The sequence below is a fragment of the Thunnus thynnus genome, chromosome 21 (genome assembly GCF_963924715.1).
Source record: "Thunnus thynnus chromosome 21, fThuThy2.1, whole genome shotgun sequence".
Lineage (NCBI taxonomy): Eukaryota > Metazoa > Chordata > Actinopteri > Scombriformes > Scombridae > Thunnus > Thunnus thynnus.
Window position 1 is genome coordinate 232501 of NC_089537.1, and position 15750 is coordinate 248250.

The 15750-nt window shown below is 44.4% G+C and overlaps 2 protein-coding genes across 2 annotated transcripts in view; one reads left to right on the forward strand and one right to left on the reverse strand.

Moving 5' to 3' along the window:
- Positions 1–3368, forward strand: part of tmem200ca (transmembrane protein 200C, genome duplicate a) — a 6064-nt gene extending 2696 nt beyond the window's left edge. The window contains exons 2-4 of the mRNA XM_067578513.1: positions 143–335; positions 607–965; positions 1544–3368. Of these exons, the coding sequence (XP_067434614.1) occupies positions 143–335; positions 607–965; positions 1544–2447 (1456 nt within the window). The 3' untranslated portion in view covers positions 2448–3368. The remainder of the gene's footprint in view (positions 1–142; positions 336–606; positions 966–1543) is intronic.
- Positions 3369–4504: 1136 nt separating this feature from the next.
- Positions 4505–15750, reverse strand: part of LOC137173045 (piezo-type mechanosensitive ion channel component 2-like) — a 64706-nt gene continuing 53460 nt past the window's right edge. Inside the window, exons 47-54 of the mRNA XM_067577727.1 lie at positions 13914–14102; positions 13279–13371; positions 12185–12351; positions 11988–12104; positions 11642–11721; positions 11166–11379; positions 5905–6046; positions 4505–5815 (exon numbers count right to left, since the gene is read on the reverse strand). Of these exons, the coding sequence (XP_067433828.1) occupies positions 5714–5815; positions 5905–6046; positions 11166–11379; positions 11642–11721; positions 11988–12104; positions 12185–12351; positions 13279–13371; positions 13914–14102 (1104 nt within the window). The 3' untranslated portion in view covers positions 4505–5713. The remainder of the gene's footprint in view (positions 5816–5904; positions 6047–11165; positions 11380–11641; positions 11722–11987; positions 12105–12184; positions 12352–13278; positions 13372–13913; positions 14103–15750) is intronic.

A 15750-nucleotide genomic window follows, 5' to 3' on the forward strand; every position in this document is an offset into this window, starting at 1 on the left:
TGGCCACCGAGTGGATTCCTCAGCCTGCCAGCCAGGAGGCGTCTGAGGTTGTCCCTGCTGATGTAGACACACACACACACACACACACACACACACACACAGATGACATCATCTATGACATCTATGACCTGTGTGACCTCAGCAGGAACGAGGTGGTGGTGGTGAAGGGGAAGCTGCAGCTGTGCTCGCTCTCAGGGCTCGTGGCAGCGCTCGGCATCATGGTCCTGCTGATGGGCGTGGTCATGGCCGCTCTGGGCTACTGGCCGAGGGACGGGCTGTTTTTCAGCCACCGGCCACAGGAGGGCGCCGCGCTCGCCTCCGTGTCTGACGCTCAGGTGAGACGCACCGCACCTCACCTCAACACATACAGACGGGGGGGGCACAGGTACTCCGTGAGTAATCTGATTACTTCATGAGTAATGCATATTCAAGGTAATCCAACTACTTCAAGGTAATCTGATTGATTTACAAGTAATCTGATTATTCATAAGTTGTCTGATTACATCACTAGTAATCAGATTACAGGTAACTGCTACCTGCAGTAATCAGATTACCTGCTTTACTTGTTAATGATGCAACGTTAACTCAGATGTTCTGTTGAAACAGGAAGGAGAGGAAAGGGAGCAACTACAAGGAGGTGCTGGAGGAGCAGAAGGAGCTGATGGAGGAGCAGGAGGAGGAGAAGGAGGTGATGGAGGAGCAGGAGGAGGAGAAGGAGGTGATGGAGGAGCAGGACGAGAAGGAGGTGATGGAGGAGCAGGAGGACGAGAAGGAGGTGATGGAGGAGCAGGACGAGAAGGAGGTGATGGAGGAGCAGGACGAGAAGGAGGTGATGGAGGAGCAGGAGGACGAGAAGGAGGTGATGGAGGAGCAGGAGGAAGAGGAGGAGGTGATGAAGGTTTTAACCAAACAGAAAGCATCAACGGGACAACTCCTCGAGGTTTTCTGGAGGATTTCCTCGACAGGTAACGGCTTGATTCCACCAGGCGTCTGCGTTGCGTTCCAGCTGCGTCACGTTCTGTCTGCGTTGCGTTCCAGCTGCGTAGAGCATCTGGTCTGTTCAACCCCATGCAGACTCCCGATCGTACGTTAACAATAAACACAATTAAAACAGACAAATAAAGAAATCATTTTACCGATAGAAGAAGCACAAAAGTCAAAGAAAGACCAAATCAACAAAATCTGAGCAAGTAAACAAAATTGGGCAGTTCAGTTGCGCTGCCACTACAGTAATTACGGTAGCCTAAAGGTGCTCATTCAGCTTAGGCTACCGTAATTACAGTAGTCACAACTGAAGGCTGCTCGACCACAATTATTCCGCTTCTGAAACACTCCAGTGAAGCCGCGCAGAGGACGGAACAAAAGTGTTAAATGTGTGTGCAGGTATCTGTACTCTGATAGGCTGTTTTAAATGTGTGTGCAGGTATCTGTACTCTGATAGGCTGTTTTAAATGTGTGTGCAGGTATCTGTGCTCTGATAGGCTGTTTTAAATGTGTGTGCAGGTATCTGTGCTCTGATAGGCTGTTTTAAATGTGTGTGCAGGTATCTGTACTCTGATAGGCTGAAGGTGTTTGGGCCTCTCATCATGGGGATCGGGATCTTCTTGTTCATCTGTGCAAACGCCGTCCTGCACGAGAACCGCGACCGGAAGACAAAGGTGATCAATCTGCGGGACATTTACTCCACTGTCATCGACCTGCATAGCCTGAAGAGGACCGCCCCCTCCTCCTCAGCCAATCCCCTCAACGGCCTCGTCAACTACATCCAATCAAAGAGCCTGGAGGCCAAGTCCCAGGCGTACCCGGCCTCCCTGCTCAGCAGGAGGGAGGCGGGTGAGCTGTCGTCCAGGCAACCGTTGCCCAGCAGCAGCAGAGGAGGCGGGGACACAGTGTTCAGTATCGAACAGGGGCTGCAAGACACTCCTCCCTCCCCCTGCTCCTCCCACAGACTCCCCCTCCCTCCCAGCTTCAAACCCACCCCCACCTCCCTCAGCTCCTCCACACTCCCCCTGCGCCGCCCACGGCCTCCCTCCCCACGGCGGAGGCACTCGGCTCGGGCCAGGAGTGGCCAGGGCTGGGGGGGGTCAGCGGGAGGAGGTGACAGAGGGGAGGAGGTATCCCCCCCCCCGGTGGTTCAACCCCCACCCCCCCCACCTGGCTCCTTCCCGTCCTCCTCCTCCCTCAGCCCATCCCACTTGTCTGTCTCCTCCCTCTCTCACCTGCTGGCCTGCTCGCCCACGCTGGCCCCGCCCTGCAGGAGGCGGAGCCTCCCAGTGGTTTACAGCGAGCTGTCTCACAGTGAGGAGGAGTCCTGCGAGTGGACGGAGACCGCAGCCTCACATCATGTGACATCACAGGTGGAGGTGACATCACACAGGCAGTTCTCCAACAGGGAGAAGCTGAGGATGATTTCACTGAGGCGGGACGACCAATCAGAGACTGACTGACTGGTCATGTGACACATGAGGAGAACTGTGGATTTGTGCTTTTCATGCTAACGTTATTTTGTTTTCATGTTTATGTTCATTGTTTTCGGGTTAGTTACGTTGTTTTCACACTAACATTACTTTATTGTTTTCATGCTAACGTTATTTTGTTTTTGTTCTCTTGTTATTTTATTGTTTTCATGCTAACGTTACTTCATTTTCATGCTTATGTTACTTTATTGTTTTCGTTCTTTCCAATCAGAGATGGACTGACTGGTCATGTGACACATGAAGAAGGACTGTGTGCAGCAATAAGGAGTCTTCCACCTGAACAGATGTTTTTATACCTTTACCTGTGCGCGGTGCGTTCATGATCATGCAGAAAAACCTGAAACTTCCAAACAGGAGCACAACAAAACGTATCTCCACAGAAACTGAAAAATGTTAAATGTTTAAAGTTTGAATACTTCTGTGCTTCAGTATCTTTAACCTTTGAAAGCTCCATGAATCTGAATCAGTATCGATAGATTGGACTCGTCTTCCAGTGAAGCAGAGCAGAGCCGGTTGTTTCTGCCTTTAAACTCATCACTTTCCTAAAGTTCATCATTTCAATCAGAATGTAACTGAGAGTAAATGCAGAAGTATTAGAGGTTTGTAACTCTGAGAGACTCAGTGAAAGGGATTTAAAGTTGTAGCGAACCAACGTCTTCCACTGAAACCAGCTTCACCTTAACAGCACAACGTCCAATCAGCTGCTCTGACCGCAGCGTTCAGTCTGAACTGAAACTGTTTCATTGATAACAGAAGAAGAAGAAGCACATTCTGGTCTGATCTTGGTTTTATTACCAAACACTTCACTGTGTTTCTGTCTGACAGCAGCAAAATGTTTCCATGTGTAACTGAATTGAATGAAAACATTAAAGAATGAATATTATGATGTTGCTTCTGAGTCTGGATGATGTTTCAGCTGAATAACAAGTCTGCTCACCTTCCAATAGTCCAGAGAAGAAAGGCTATTAAAACATGCTCAACATAAATTAATTATATATTATCAAATAACTATCAAATAAAAATGTTTATTTGTATTCTGTGTCTTGTAATCATGCCAGCATTTATTAAAAATGTGCCTTCAAATTGTATTCAGTTAATTTGGTGTGAATACGTACATTTTCCGTGTGAGGGCTGCCAACCTAATGAGTGTGTATGTCCGTCCTTCAGCCCTTAGCAAGCAGGTGACCTGAGGCTGCTCTCACCACAGGATGCAGCTAACGTTATTGTTTTCACGCTAACGTTACTTTATTGTTTTCATGCTAACGTCACTTTATTGTTTTCATGCTAACTTTACTTTATTGTTTTCATGCTAACGTTACTAACTTTATTGTTTTCATGCTAACGTCACTTTATTGTTTTCATGCTAACTTTACTTTATTGTTTTCATGCTAACGTTACTAACTTTATTGTTTTCATGCTAACGTCACTTTATTGTTTTCATGCTAACTTTATTGTTTTCATGCTAACGTTACTAACTTTATTGTTTTCATGCTAACTTTACTTTATTGTTTTCATGCTAACGTTACTAACTTTATTGTTTTCATGCTAACGTCACTTTATTGTTTTCATGCTAACGTCACTTTATTGTTTTCATGCTAACTTTACTTTATTGTTTTCATGCTTATATTACTTTATTGTTTTCATGCTAACTTTACTTTATTTTTTCATGCTTAGGTTACTTTATTGTTTTCTGGCTAGTTTTACATTATTGTGTTCATACTTTCATTACTTTGTGTTTTTGTGCTGACATTACTTTGTTTTGGTGTTTATGTTTGTTTTCTTGCTAAAGTTACTTTCTTTTGTGCTAAAGTTATTCTATTGTTTTCATTTTAAATTTCACCAGCTGCCACTGATTCTCTGGTGTTTTAACCCGAACCATGTGATCAGGGTTCACAAGAGTGAACAGTCATGTGACCATCTGAAGCTGCTCCAACAAACAGCTGACTCTCAGTTTGATAAACAAAAGTCTTTTATTTATACATATTCAGTTTAAACAGTCACAAGAAACATAGTTTACAGATAAAGCTTACAGGTAAAGTTTACAGTTTTTGATCATCAAGTGATGTGAACAGAGAAATTCACTGTAAAACAACAACAACAAACAAAGATGGGAATTTATTCTAAATCTGTTTCTAGTCTTCTGTCTCCAGGTGGATGCTAGCACAGAGCTAATTACAGCTAAAATGAAGCTAATGTAGGGCTAACACAGAGCTAATTACAGCTAACATGAAGCTAATGTAGGGCTAACACAGCTAATTACAGCTAACGTGACGTTATTGTAGGGCTAACACAGCTAAAGTGAAGCTAATGTTGAGCTACTGCAGGGCTTATTACAGCTAACGTGAGCTAACACAGTGCTAACACAGAGCTAATTACAACTAACATGAAGCTAACAGCTAACATGATGCTAACATAGTGCTAACGTAAATACTGAGGTTTGTCCTGTAAACATTAAAGTCGACTAAATAAGTGAAAGTGAAACTTATTGTTGATTGGCATGTCAGAAGTGACATCGCTTCCTGTTTACAGATGAGACCCCGTACACAAAGTCGTTAAATATCTGTCAATCAATGTGGGAGTGACAGCAGCAATGTCCAATCATACGTTCTGAAAGTTATGGGTTGTGGGCAGTGCTTCACAGTTTTAAACACTTTTCCAGGACTACAAAGCTGCCTTAAACAATTCCAGGTTTTCCAGGATCAGTCGTGTCCCTGCAGCTGTCAATCAACACTTGTATAATCTTCCCATCACTGTCTGAAGACTTAGCTCCGCCCTCCAGCTGCTCCTATTGGAGCAAAATGTAATGTTCCAGCAACGTTCTCCAAAGTTCCCTGTTTCTTGTCACCTGCAGAAAACATTCTGACAATGTTCCTGTTTTAGATCTAGTCCTGTTCTTTAAAGGAACATCAGGAGAACATCTAGAGAACATCTAGAGAACGTTCTCAGGAGAATGTCAGCAGAACGTCAGTAGAATGTCAGTAAATATCAGTAGAATGTCTGTAGAACGTCAGTAGAACGTCTGGAGAACATCTGGAGAACATATATAATCATATAATAAAAAGAGATTATAGAACGTCAGGAGAACGTTCTCTGAAGGTTCAGTGTAACATTTTAAGAATGTTGGAGGAACCAGATGTTTGGTTCACAGCAATCAGCTGATGATGTAACAGGATGTGACATCACTACAAGTAATCAGACAGTAACTGATGTTGATTATCGCTTATTGATCGATGAGGTCAGCGTCGTGTCCATTTGATCAAAGTCTCTGGTGATCGATACAGGAAGATCAGTTTGGCGTAAAGTTCCTCCTCCAGCTCCAGCTCACCTGTCTCTCTCACCTGAAACAGAGAACAGCCAATCAGATTGCAGCATGACAGCCAATCAGATGCTGAGGGGTGTTTGTGGGTGTGGTCGGGAAGGCGAGTACCAGGAAGATGTCGGTGCAGAGTTTGAGGATGCGGTCGACGCAGGGCAGCTCTTCGAACATGATGGAGTGACTGATGCCGCTGAAGAACTCGCGCACAAACTTCCCGATGACCAAAACCACCGAGGCGTACAATCCCATGATGCTGCAGGGCGAAGGCAGGGACAAGAAGAAGAAGGAGAAGAAGAAGGGTGGCTGTTAGTGGAGCTGGGTCAGACAGTCAGTGTTACGACTCCCTGTGGTGGAAAGTATGTAAGTATATTTACTCAATTACTGTACAATACACTGTTATATATACTGTTTATAACGTATATATGTTTACCATGAATATAACGTATATCATGTTTTTAGCAGCTGTACTGCGAGAAACTAGAAAGAGACCACATTTCTCCCATTTTAGCTTCGCTGCATTGACTTCCTGTAAAATCTAGAATAGAATTTAAAATCCTTCTCCTAACTTACAAAGCCCTTAATGGTCAGGCACCATCATATCTTGAAGAGCTCATAATACCGTATTATCCCACTAGAACACTGCGCACCCAGTATGCAAGCTTACTGGTGGTTCCTACAGTCTTTAAAAGTAGAATGGGAGGCAGAGCCTTCAGCTATCAGGCTCCTCTCCTGTGGATCATCTTCCAGATTGGGTCCGGGGTGCAGACACCCTCTCTATGTTTAAGAGTTTGATAAAGCTTATAGTTAGAGCCGACCAGGCTCGCCTTGGATCAGCCCTTAGTTATGCTGCTATAGGCCTAGACTGCTGGGGGACTTCCCATGATGCACTGAGCTCCTCTCTCCTCCTCCTCCTCTCCATCTGTATGCACTGCAGGTACTGCAGTAATACTACAGGTACTGCAGTAATACTAAAGGTATTGCAGTAATACTAAAGGTGCTGCAGTAATACCCAGGTATTGCATTAATACCCAGGTACTGCATTAATACCCAGGTATTGCAGTAATACCCAGGTATTGCATTAATACCCAGGTATTGCAGTAATACCCAGGTATTGCATTAATACCCAGGTATTGCAGTAATACCCAGGTATTGCAGTAATACCCAGGTACTGCATTAATACCCAGGTATTGCAGTAATACCCAGGTATTGCATTAATACCCAGGTATTGCAGTAATACCCAGGTATTGCAGTAATACCCAGGTACTGCAGTAATACCCAGGTATTGCAGTAATACCCAGGTATTGCATTAATACCCAGGTACTGCATTAATACCCAGGTATTGCAGTAATACCCAGGTACTGCAGTAATACCCAGGTATTGCAGTAATACCCAGGTATTGCAGTAATACCCAGGTACTGCAGTAATACCCAGGGATTGCAGTAATACCCAGGTATTGCATTAATACCCAGGTATTGCAGTAATACCTAGGTATTGCAGTAATACCCAGGTATTGCAGTAATACCCAGGTATTGCAGTAATACCCAGGTACTGCAGTAATACCCAGGTATTGCAGTAATACCCAGGTATTGCATTAATACCCAGGTACTGCATTAATACCCAGGTATTGCAGTAATACCCAGGTACTGCAGTAATACCCAGGTATTGCAGTAATACCCAGGTACTGCAGTAATACCCAGGGATTGCAGTAATACCCAGGTATTGCATTAATACCCAGGTATTGCAGTAATACCTAGGTATTGCAGTAATACCCAGGTACTGCATTAATACCCAGGTATTGCAGTAATACCCAGGTACTGCATTAATACCCAGGTATTGCAGTAATACCCAGGTATTGCAGTAATACCCAGGTACTGCAGTAATACCCAGGTATTGCAGTAATACCTAGGTATTCCAGTAATACCCAGGTATTGCAGTAATACCCAGGTACTGCATTAATACCCAGGTATTGCAGTAATACCCAGGTACTGCAGTAATACCCTGGTATTCCAGTAATACCCAGGTATTGCAGTAATACCCAGGTATTGCAGTAATACCCAGGTACTGCAGTAATACCCAGGGATTGCAGTAATACCCAGGTATTGCATTAATACCCAGGTATTGCAGTAATACCCAGGTATTGCATTAATACCCAGGTATTGCAGTAATACCCAGGTACTGCATTAATACCCAGGTATTGCAGTAATACCCAGGTACTGCATTAATACCCAGGTATTGCAGTAATACCCAGGTACTGCAGTAATACCCAGGTATTCCAGTAATACCCAGGTATTGCAGTAATACCCAGGTACTGCAGTAATACCCTGGTATTCCAGTAATACCCAGGTATTCCAGTAATACCCAGGTACTGCAGTAATACCCAGGTATTCCAGTAATACCCAGGTATTGCAGTAATACCCAGGTACTGCAGTAATACCCAGGTATTGCAGTAATACCCAGGTACTGCAGTAATACCCAGGTATTGCAGTAATACCCAGGTATTGCAGTAATACCCAGGTACTGCATTAATACCCAGGTATTGCATTAATACCCAGGTATTGCAGTAATACCCAGGTATTGCAGTAATACCCAGGTACTGCATTAATACTCAGGTATTGCAGTAATACCCAGGTACTGCATTAATACCCAGGTATTGCAGTAATACCCAGGTACTGCATTAATACCCAGGTATTGCAGTAATACCCAGGTACTGCAGTAATACCCAGGTATTCCAGTAATACCCAGGTATTGCAGTAATACCCAGGTACTGCAGTAATACCCTGGTATTCCAGTAATACCCAGGTATTCCAGTAATACCCAGGTATTGCAGTAATACCCAGGTACTGCAGTAATACCCTGGTATTCCAGTAATACCCAGGTATTGCAGTAATACCCAGGTATTGCAGTAATACCCAGGTACTGCAGTAATACCCAGGGATTGCAGTAATACCCAGGTATTGCATTAATACCCAGGTATTGCAGTAATACCCAGGTATTGCAGTAATACCCAGGTACTGCATTAATACCCAGGTATTGCAGTAATACCCAGGTACTGCATTAATACCCAGGTATTGCAGTAATACCCAGGTACTGCAGTAATACCCTGGTATTCCAGTAATACCCAGGTATTCCAGTAATACCCAGGTATTCCAGTAATACCCAGGTACTGCAGTAATACCCAGGTATTGCAGTAATACCCAGGTATTGCATTAATACCCAGGTACTGCATTAATACCCAGGTATTGCAGTAATACCCAGGTACTGCAGTAATACCCAGGTATTGCAGTAATACCCAGGTACTGCAGTAATACCCAGGGATTGCAGTAATACCCAGGTATTGCATTAATACCCAGGTATTGCAGTAATACCCAGGTATTGCAGTAATACCCAGGTACTGCATTAATACCCAGGTATTGCAGTAATACCCAGGTACTGCATTAATACCCAGGTATTGCAGTAATACCCAGGTACTGCAGTAATACCCAGGTATTCCAGTAATACCCAGGTATTGCAGTAATACCCAGGTACTGCAGTAATACCCTGGTATTCCAGTAATACCCAGGTATTGCAGTAATACCCAGGTATTGCAGTAATACCCAGGTACTGCAGTAATACCCAGGGATTGCAGTAATACCCAGGTATTGCATTAATACCCAGGTATTGCAGTAATACCCAGGTATTGCAGTAATACCCAGGTACTGCATTAATACCCAGGTATTGCAGTAATACCCAGGTACTGCATTAATACCCAGGTATTGCAGTAATACCCAGGTACTGCATTAATACCCAGGTATTGCAGTAATACCCAGGTACTGCAGTAATACCCAGGTATTCCAGTAATACCCAGGTATTGCAGTAATACCCAGGTACTGCAGTAATACCCAGGTATTCCAGTAATACCCAGGTATTCCAGTAATACCCAGGTACTGCAGTAATACCCAGGTATTCCAGTAATACCCAGGTATTCCAGTAATACCCAGGTATTGCATTAATACCCAGGTACTGCATTAATACCCAGGTATTGCAGTAATACCCAGGTATTGCATTAATACCCAGGTATTGCAGTAATACCCAGGTATTGCATTAATACCCAGGTATTGCAGTAATACCCAGGTATTGCAGTAATACCCAGGTACTGCAGTAATACCCAGGTATTCCAGTAATACCCAGGTATTGCAGTAATACCCAGGTACTGCAGTAATACCCAGGTATTGCAGTAATACCCAGGTATTGCATTAATACCCAGGTATTGCAGTAATACCCAGGTACTGCAGTAATACCCAGGTATTGCAGTAATACCCAGGTATTGCAGTAATACCCAGGTACTGCAGTAATACCCAGGGATTGCAGTAATACCCAGGTATTGCATTAATACCCAGGTATTCCAGTAATACCCAGGTACTGCAGTAATACCCAGGTATTCCAGTAATACCCAGGTATTGCAGTAATACCCAGGTATTGCAGTAATACCCAGGTACTGCAGTAATACCCAGGTATTCCAGTAATACCCAGGTATTCCAGTAATACCCAGGTACTGCAGTAATACCCAGGTATTGCAGTAATACCCAGGTATTGCAGTAATACCCAGGTATTGCATTAATACCCAGGTATTCCAGTAATACCCAGGTATTGCAGTAATACCCAGGTATTGCAGTAATACCCAGGTACTGCAGTAATACCCAGGTATTCCAGTAATACCCAGGTATTGCAGTAATACCCAGGTACTGCAGTAATACCCAGGTATTGCAGTAATACCCAGGTATTGCATTAATACCCAGGTATTGCAGTAATACCCAGGTATTGCAGTAATACCCAGGTACTGCATTAATACCCAGGTATTGCAGTAATACCCAGGTACTGCATTAATACCCAGGTACTGCAGTAATACCCAGGTATTGCATTAATACGCAGGTATTGCAGTAATACCCAGGTACTGCAGTAATACCCAGGTATTGCATTAATACCCAGGTTTTGCAGTAATACCCAGGTACTGCAGTAATACCCAGGTATTGCAGTAATACCCAGGTATTGCAGTAATACTAAAGGTATTGCATTAATACCCAGGTATTGCAGTAATACCCAGGTATTGCAGTAATACCCAGGTATTGCATTAATACCCAGGTATTGCAGTAATACCCAGGTACTGCATTAATACCCAGGTATTGCATTAATACCCAGGTATTGCATTAATACCCAGGTATTGCAGTAATACTACAGGTATTGCAGTAATACTACAGGTATTGCAGTAATACCCAGGTATTGCATTAATACCCAAGTACTGCAGTAATACCCAGGTATTGCAGTAATACCCAGGTATTGCAGTAATACTACAGGTATTGCAGTAATACTACAGGTATTGCAGTAGTGCTACGTACCCGTATCCAGCCAGGAAACCCAGACTCGGAGGACTGACTTTATCACTGAACACAAACAGCTGAAGCCCCGCCTCCCTCCTGTTGCCCGCCGAAGCTCCGCCCCCGACAGGCACGCGGCCGGCGGCCGGTTGATCGACGATCCACCACTCCTGGATCTCTCGGCTCTGATTGGTCGACCGCTCCAGGGCCAGCAGGATGTCCTTGTAGCGGTCATCTGATTGGACGAGAGAGGAGAGCGGCCATGTGATCGGAGGAGGCGTCAGTACGATAGTTTGTTACCATGGAAACAAGAGAAATATAAACTGAATTTACATTTACTGATGAAAAACTAGAAAATCTCTCATCACGTTTCTGTATTTTTATATTTTTATGTTTTTTTATTTTTATGTGACAGAACGATAAATACACACGTTCTCCTTTCAGTACTGAAGTTAAACAACCAATCAAATGTAGTTTTATAGAATATAAATATAAACCTGGGTAAAGCTGTTCGATGGGTTTGGCGTTGGAGTCGCTCGGAGCTCGGATGAAACATGGCAGCACTTCCTGTATCACCCTGGAAACAAACGGACAGTTAGCTGGCTAATCATTCTGATAATGTTCTTGTTATAGATCCTAGGTCCAGTTCTCTACAGCAACGTCAGGAGAACATCTGGAGAACATCTGGAGAACGTTCTCAGGTGAACGTCCAGAGAACATCTGGAGAACATCTGGAGAACATCTGGAGAACATCTGGAACGTTCTCAGGTGAACGTCCAGAGAACATCTGGAGAACATCTGGAGATCATCTGGAGAACATGTGGCCCCACCCCCTGCACTCACACAGGAAGTGTCCTGGTTCCGTTCAGCAGCTGGATCAGCTCCAGGCGGGTCTGATCATCCAGGTAGGTCACATGTTTACCTGACGCGAGCTCCGCCTTCGCCCCCAGACTAAGGTTCCTGTTAGAAACAAAACTCACTCACTCAGAATGCAGTTTGTTTTACTGATGATTGATTATTGATTATTGATCAGTTCTTACCTCTGGATGGTCCAGGACAGTGTGAGGGGGAAGTGGTCCAGGCTGAGCACCTCGCTGAGGTAGGTCCTGCTGGGAGGACTGATGGTCCACAGAGAGTTACTGCTGCCCTGCAGCTCGGCCAGCGTGACGTCCTCCCGGCTGTACGCCTCCAGGAACTGCAAGGCACTCTGGGAAACACAGGCCACAGGGATCAGACTAAAAACACCGTTCTATGCACATACATACACATAATATGTGTTCTATTGTTCAACTTAACAGCAGTGTGTATCCTTTCGGACGCAATGAGAGCACTTTCCTGAGAGCCTCCTTGCTGGTTGGATACATGTAACCATGGTAACCCATGCCAACCTCACCTCTAACACCATCTGCAACACTAATTAATAATAAAATATATTATGCCCAGCAGAATGAGACCTGAAGCTGCCTCCAGATGATGAGAACAGTGCAGGTCTTAAATCAAAGGCTACACAGACATCAAACAGCCAGATTATTCACTGATAGATGTTAACAAATGTTACACGTGAAGACGTACTAATAATAGTAAAATATGTTAGTAGGGAGGGCAAAGAGAATCAGTGGACTGCACTAATATTAGACTGAGTATGGAAGTGAAGGCGGGGGGGCGTGATCTGTCCACGCAACGCAACTAAGGTCAGAGTTGAAATAATTTGTTGTGTTGTTGTGTTGAGCAGTGTGTGACACCAACAGCGCTGCTCTCCCGTTAGCTGCTGATCATGTGTCGGCACCTTCACTGTCCACCATCGTCTGTTCTGTTGTTGCTGTTGTCGTCACCACTGCATTGCATTGTGGGATATTTATGCTGGCGTAGTGACCAGTGGTTAAATACTGTGATATTTCCCTATAAATAGGATGCAATTCATGTACTACTGGTTTCATATGAAGGTTTCAGACATAGTAAAAAGTCTTTCATACTGTTTTAGCATGTTAGTGTACCAGTACAAACACCAGTACTGCAGAGAACTTACAGGTGTGTAGTTTTACTGCTGGTACTTACAGATGTGTAGTAGTACTTGCAAGTGTGTAGAAGTACTGCAGAGAGCGTAGAGGTGTGCAGTAGTACTGCAGGTACTTACAGGTGTGTAACTATATGAGCTGATGAAGGAGCCGAAGTCTTCCTCAGTCAGATCTTTGAGCTGATTCTGCTGCGCACTCATCGTGAAGATCGGCTGCCAACAAAACAGCAGCTGCTCAGTTATAATACTGCTAATATACTACTGATACTACTGAGAATACTACAGTACAGGTTACAGTACAGGTGTCAGTACAGGTTACAGTACAGGTTACAGTACAGGTGTCAGTACAGGTTACAGTACAGGTGTCAGTACAGGTTACAGTACAGGTGTCAGTACAGGTGTCAGTACAGGTGTCAGTACAGGTGTCAGTACAGGTTACAGTACAGGTGTCAGTACAGGTGTCAGTACAGGTGTCAGTACAGGTTACAGTACAGGTGTCAGTACAGGTTACAGTACAGGTTACAGTACAGGTGTCAGTACAGGTGTCAGTACAGGTGTCAGTACAGGTTACAGTACAGGTTACAGTACAGGTGTCAGTACAGGTGTCAGTACAGGTTACAGTACAGGTTACAGTACAGGTGTCAGTACAGGTTACAGTACAGGTGTCAGTACAGGTTACAGTACAGGTTACAGTACAGGTGTCAGTACAGGTTACAGTACAGGTGTCAGTACAGGTTACAGTACAGGTGTGTTACCTGGAAGCCTCCCAGCGTGATGGTCAGAGAGACATCCAGCGGCCGGTTGACGACTCCGGCGACAGACTTGATGAGCGACATGAAGAGCAGCGGAAACCAGACGATGCAGATCAGCAGCAGAACGATCAGACCGCCCATCCCGTACTTCACCACACGCTTCTTCTTCTGCCCGCGAGGCTGCGGGTACCGCTGAGTACACAGGTACACGTAAATAAACACATCAATATATCAAATTATGCAGTGAATATCAAACCATTGCCTTCCTCATCATGTTTGACACATTGAACCAATCTGACATGACGTCACAAAGCTCTTCAGGCAAGTCTGTCACATTTAGATTGAAATTAAATTGACACTGTTTGACTTATTTGCACCGTTTATATATGAGAGCTGATGAAAACGTTGGTTTCTAGGACATTTGTGAGATGAAATGTTGTGAAATTTGCACCTTCTCCAGATAAGTAAGTGTAGGGTAAAGTTTCTACACAAGCCTCAAACAACTGACCAGCTCTTTCCTAAACACCCCAGGAATGCTGGCTCATAAAGTGAGAACCCCAAACTCCTCACTGACCATCTAAACAACCTCGTGCACACAGAAAGGATCAGATAAGGAACCCCCATCTCCTGCAGGGTCACCAAACCAGACCACTGATCCAAACCACCTTTGATCCTTCAAGCTACAAGAGCAGCAAGATGGGAAGACCAATTCACATCCCAGTATGAACTGATGGTACCATCTAGATAAACGACCCCCACCACTGGTTATCATAACTCACCTCTAAGAGCCAATCAGAGACGAGCTGCCACCAACTTTAATCCCACTGTGGATTTTGACTTTCAGGACTTGAGGGACCAACCCAAGAACTGATCACTGGATAAACCAGTGACACACACAAACACACACACACTCACATGGCATGGACCCCTGCCGTTTGCAGACCAGAGGACTGTAAAACCCATGGATTAGTTGGACAGTTATTGTTGTATATTGATTGTATTGATTGTTGTATTGTGTGTGTATATCATGTGTGTGTTGTGACTTTTATTCCACTGCCTTAAAGCCAGGACATGAACCACTAACATAGTCCCATCATCCATGATAACACCATCATGTTTAGAACTGTTCTGCTTGGTTCACTGTCAGAACACTAAAGCTTCTATCAAAACTGCAAAATTAGGAATCCTGAAATTGTTAAATCGTAAATACTTTGATTAATGGAGTAACTGTATTCAGGAACTGAACCCGCCTGTCTGTGGACAGGAAGGGACCGACTCTGCTCCCCCAGAACTCTGCAAACCTGGGATTGGTCAGGATGCATCTTCTGGGTGGACAGACTGAAACTTTACAACAGTGTCTTATCTGAGACTCAGTGCTGTTGGCTGCTGCTCTTTAAGGCCGCTTGATGCTGGTTGCTGGTTCTTCTTGCTTTCTGTCATGCCGGTGCAAAGCTTGCAGCTTGCTAGTGTGAAGATGTGACTCAGAGCATCTTCTGAATCTGGAGTCATGAGTTGAGGATCAAGCCTAGGAGAGCCTGAACCAGGAGCTCTCTTCCAATGGGAACTTTTCAAGTCCAGACCGGCCGACTCACTCATCACTACCAGATCCAGACTCCAGCTCCTCACCCCAGCACAGCAGACTCCATTCTCCACAAGAAGCCGCCCCAGAGAGCAAACAAGTATTCCTACAAAACCTTCATCAACGTGTTTAAACCCTGGTGCTTCATGATTTGTAATTTCAATTGGTGATTCAGAACTAAGCTGTTGTACCGTTGATTTGACTCGCTGCTTCTCAGGTAACAGTCATCTCATCTGTTTATCAGGTCTCTCATACCAACTA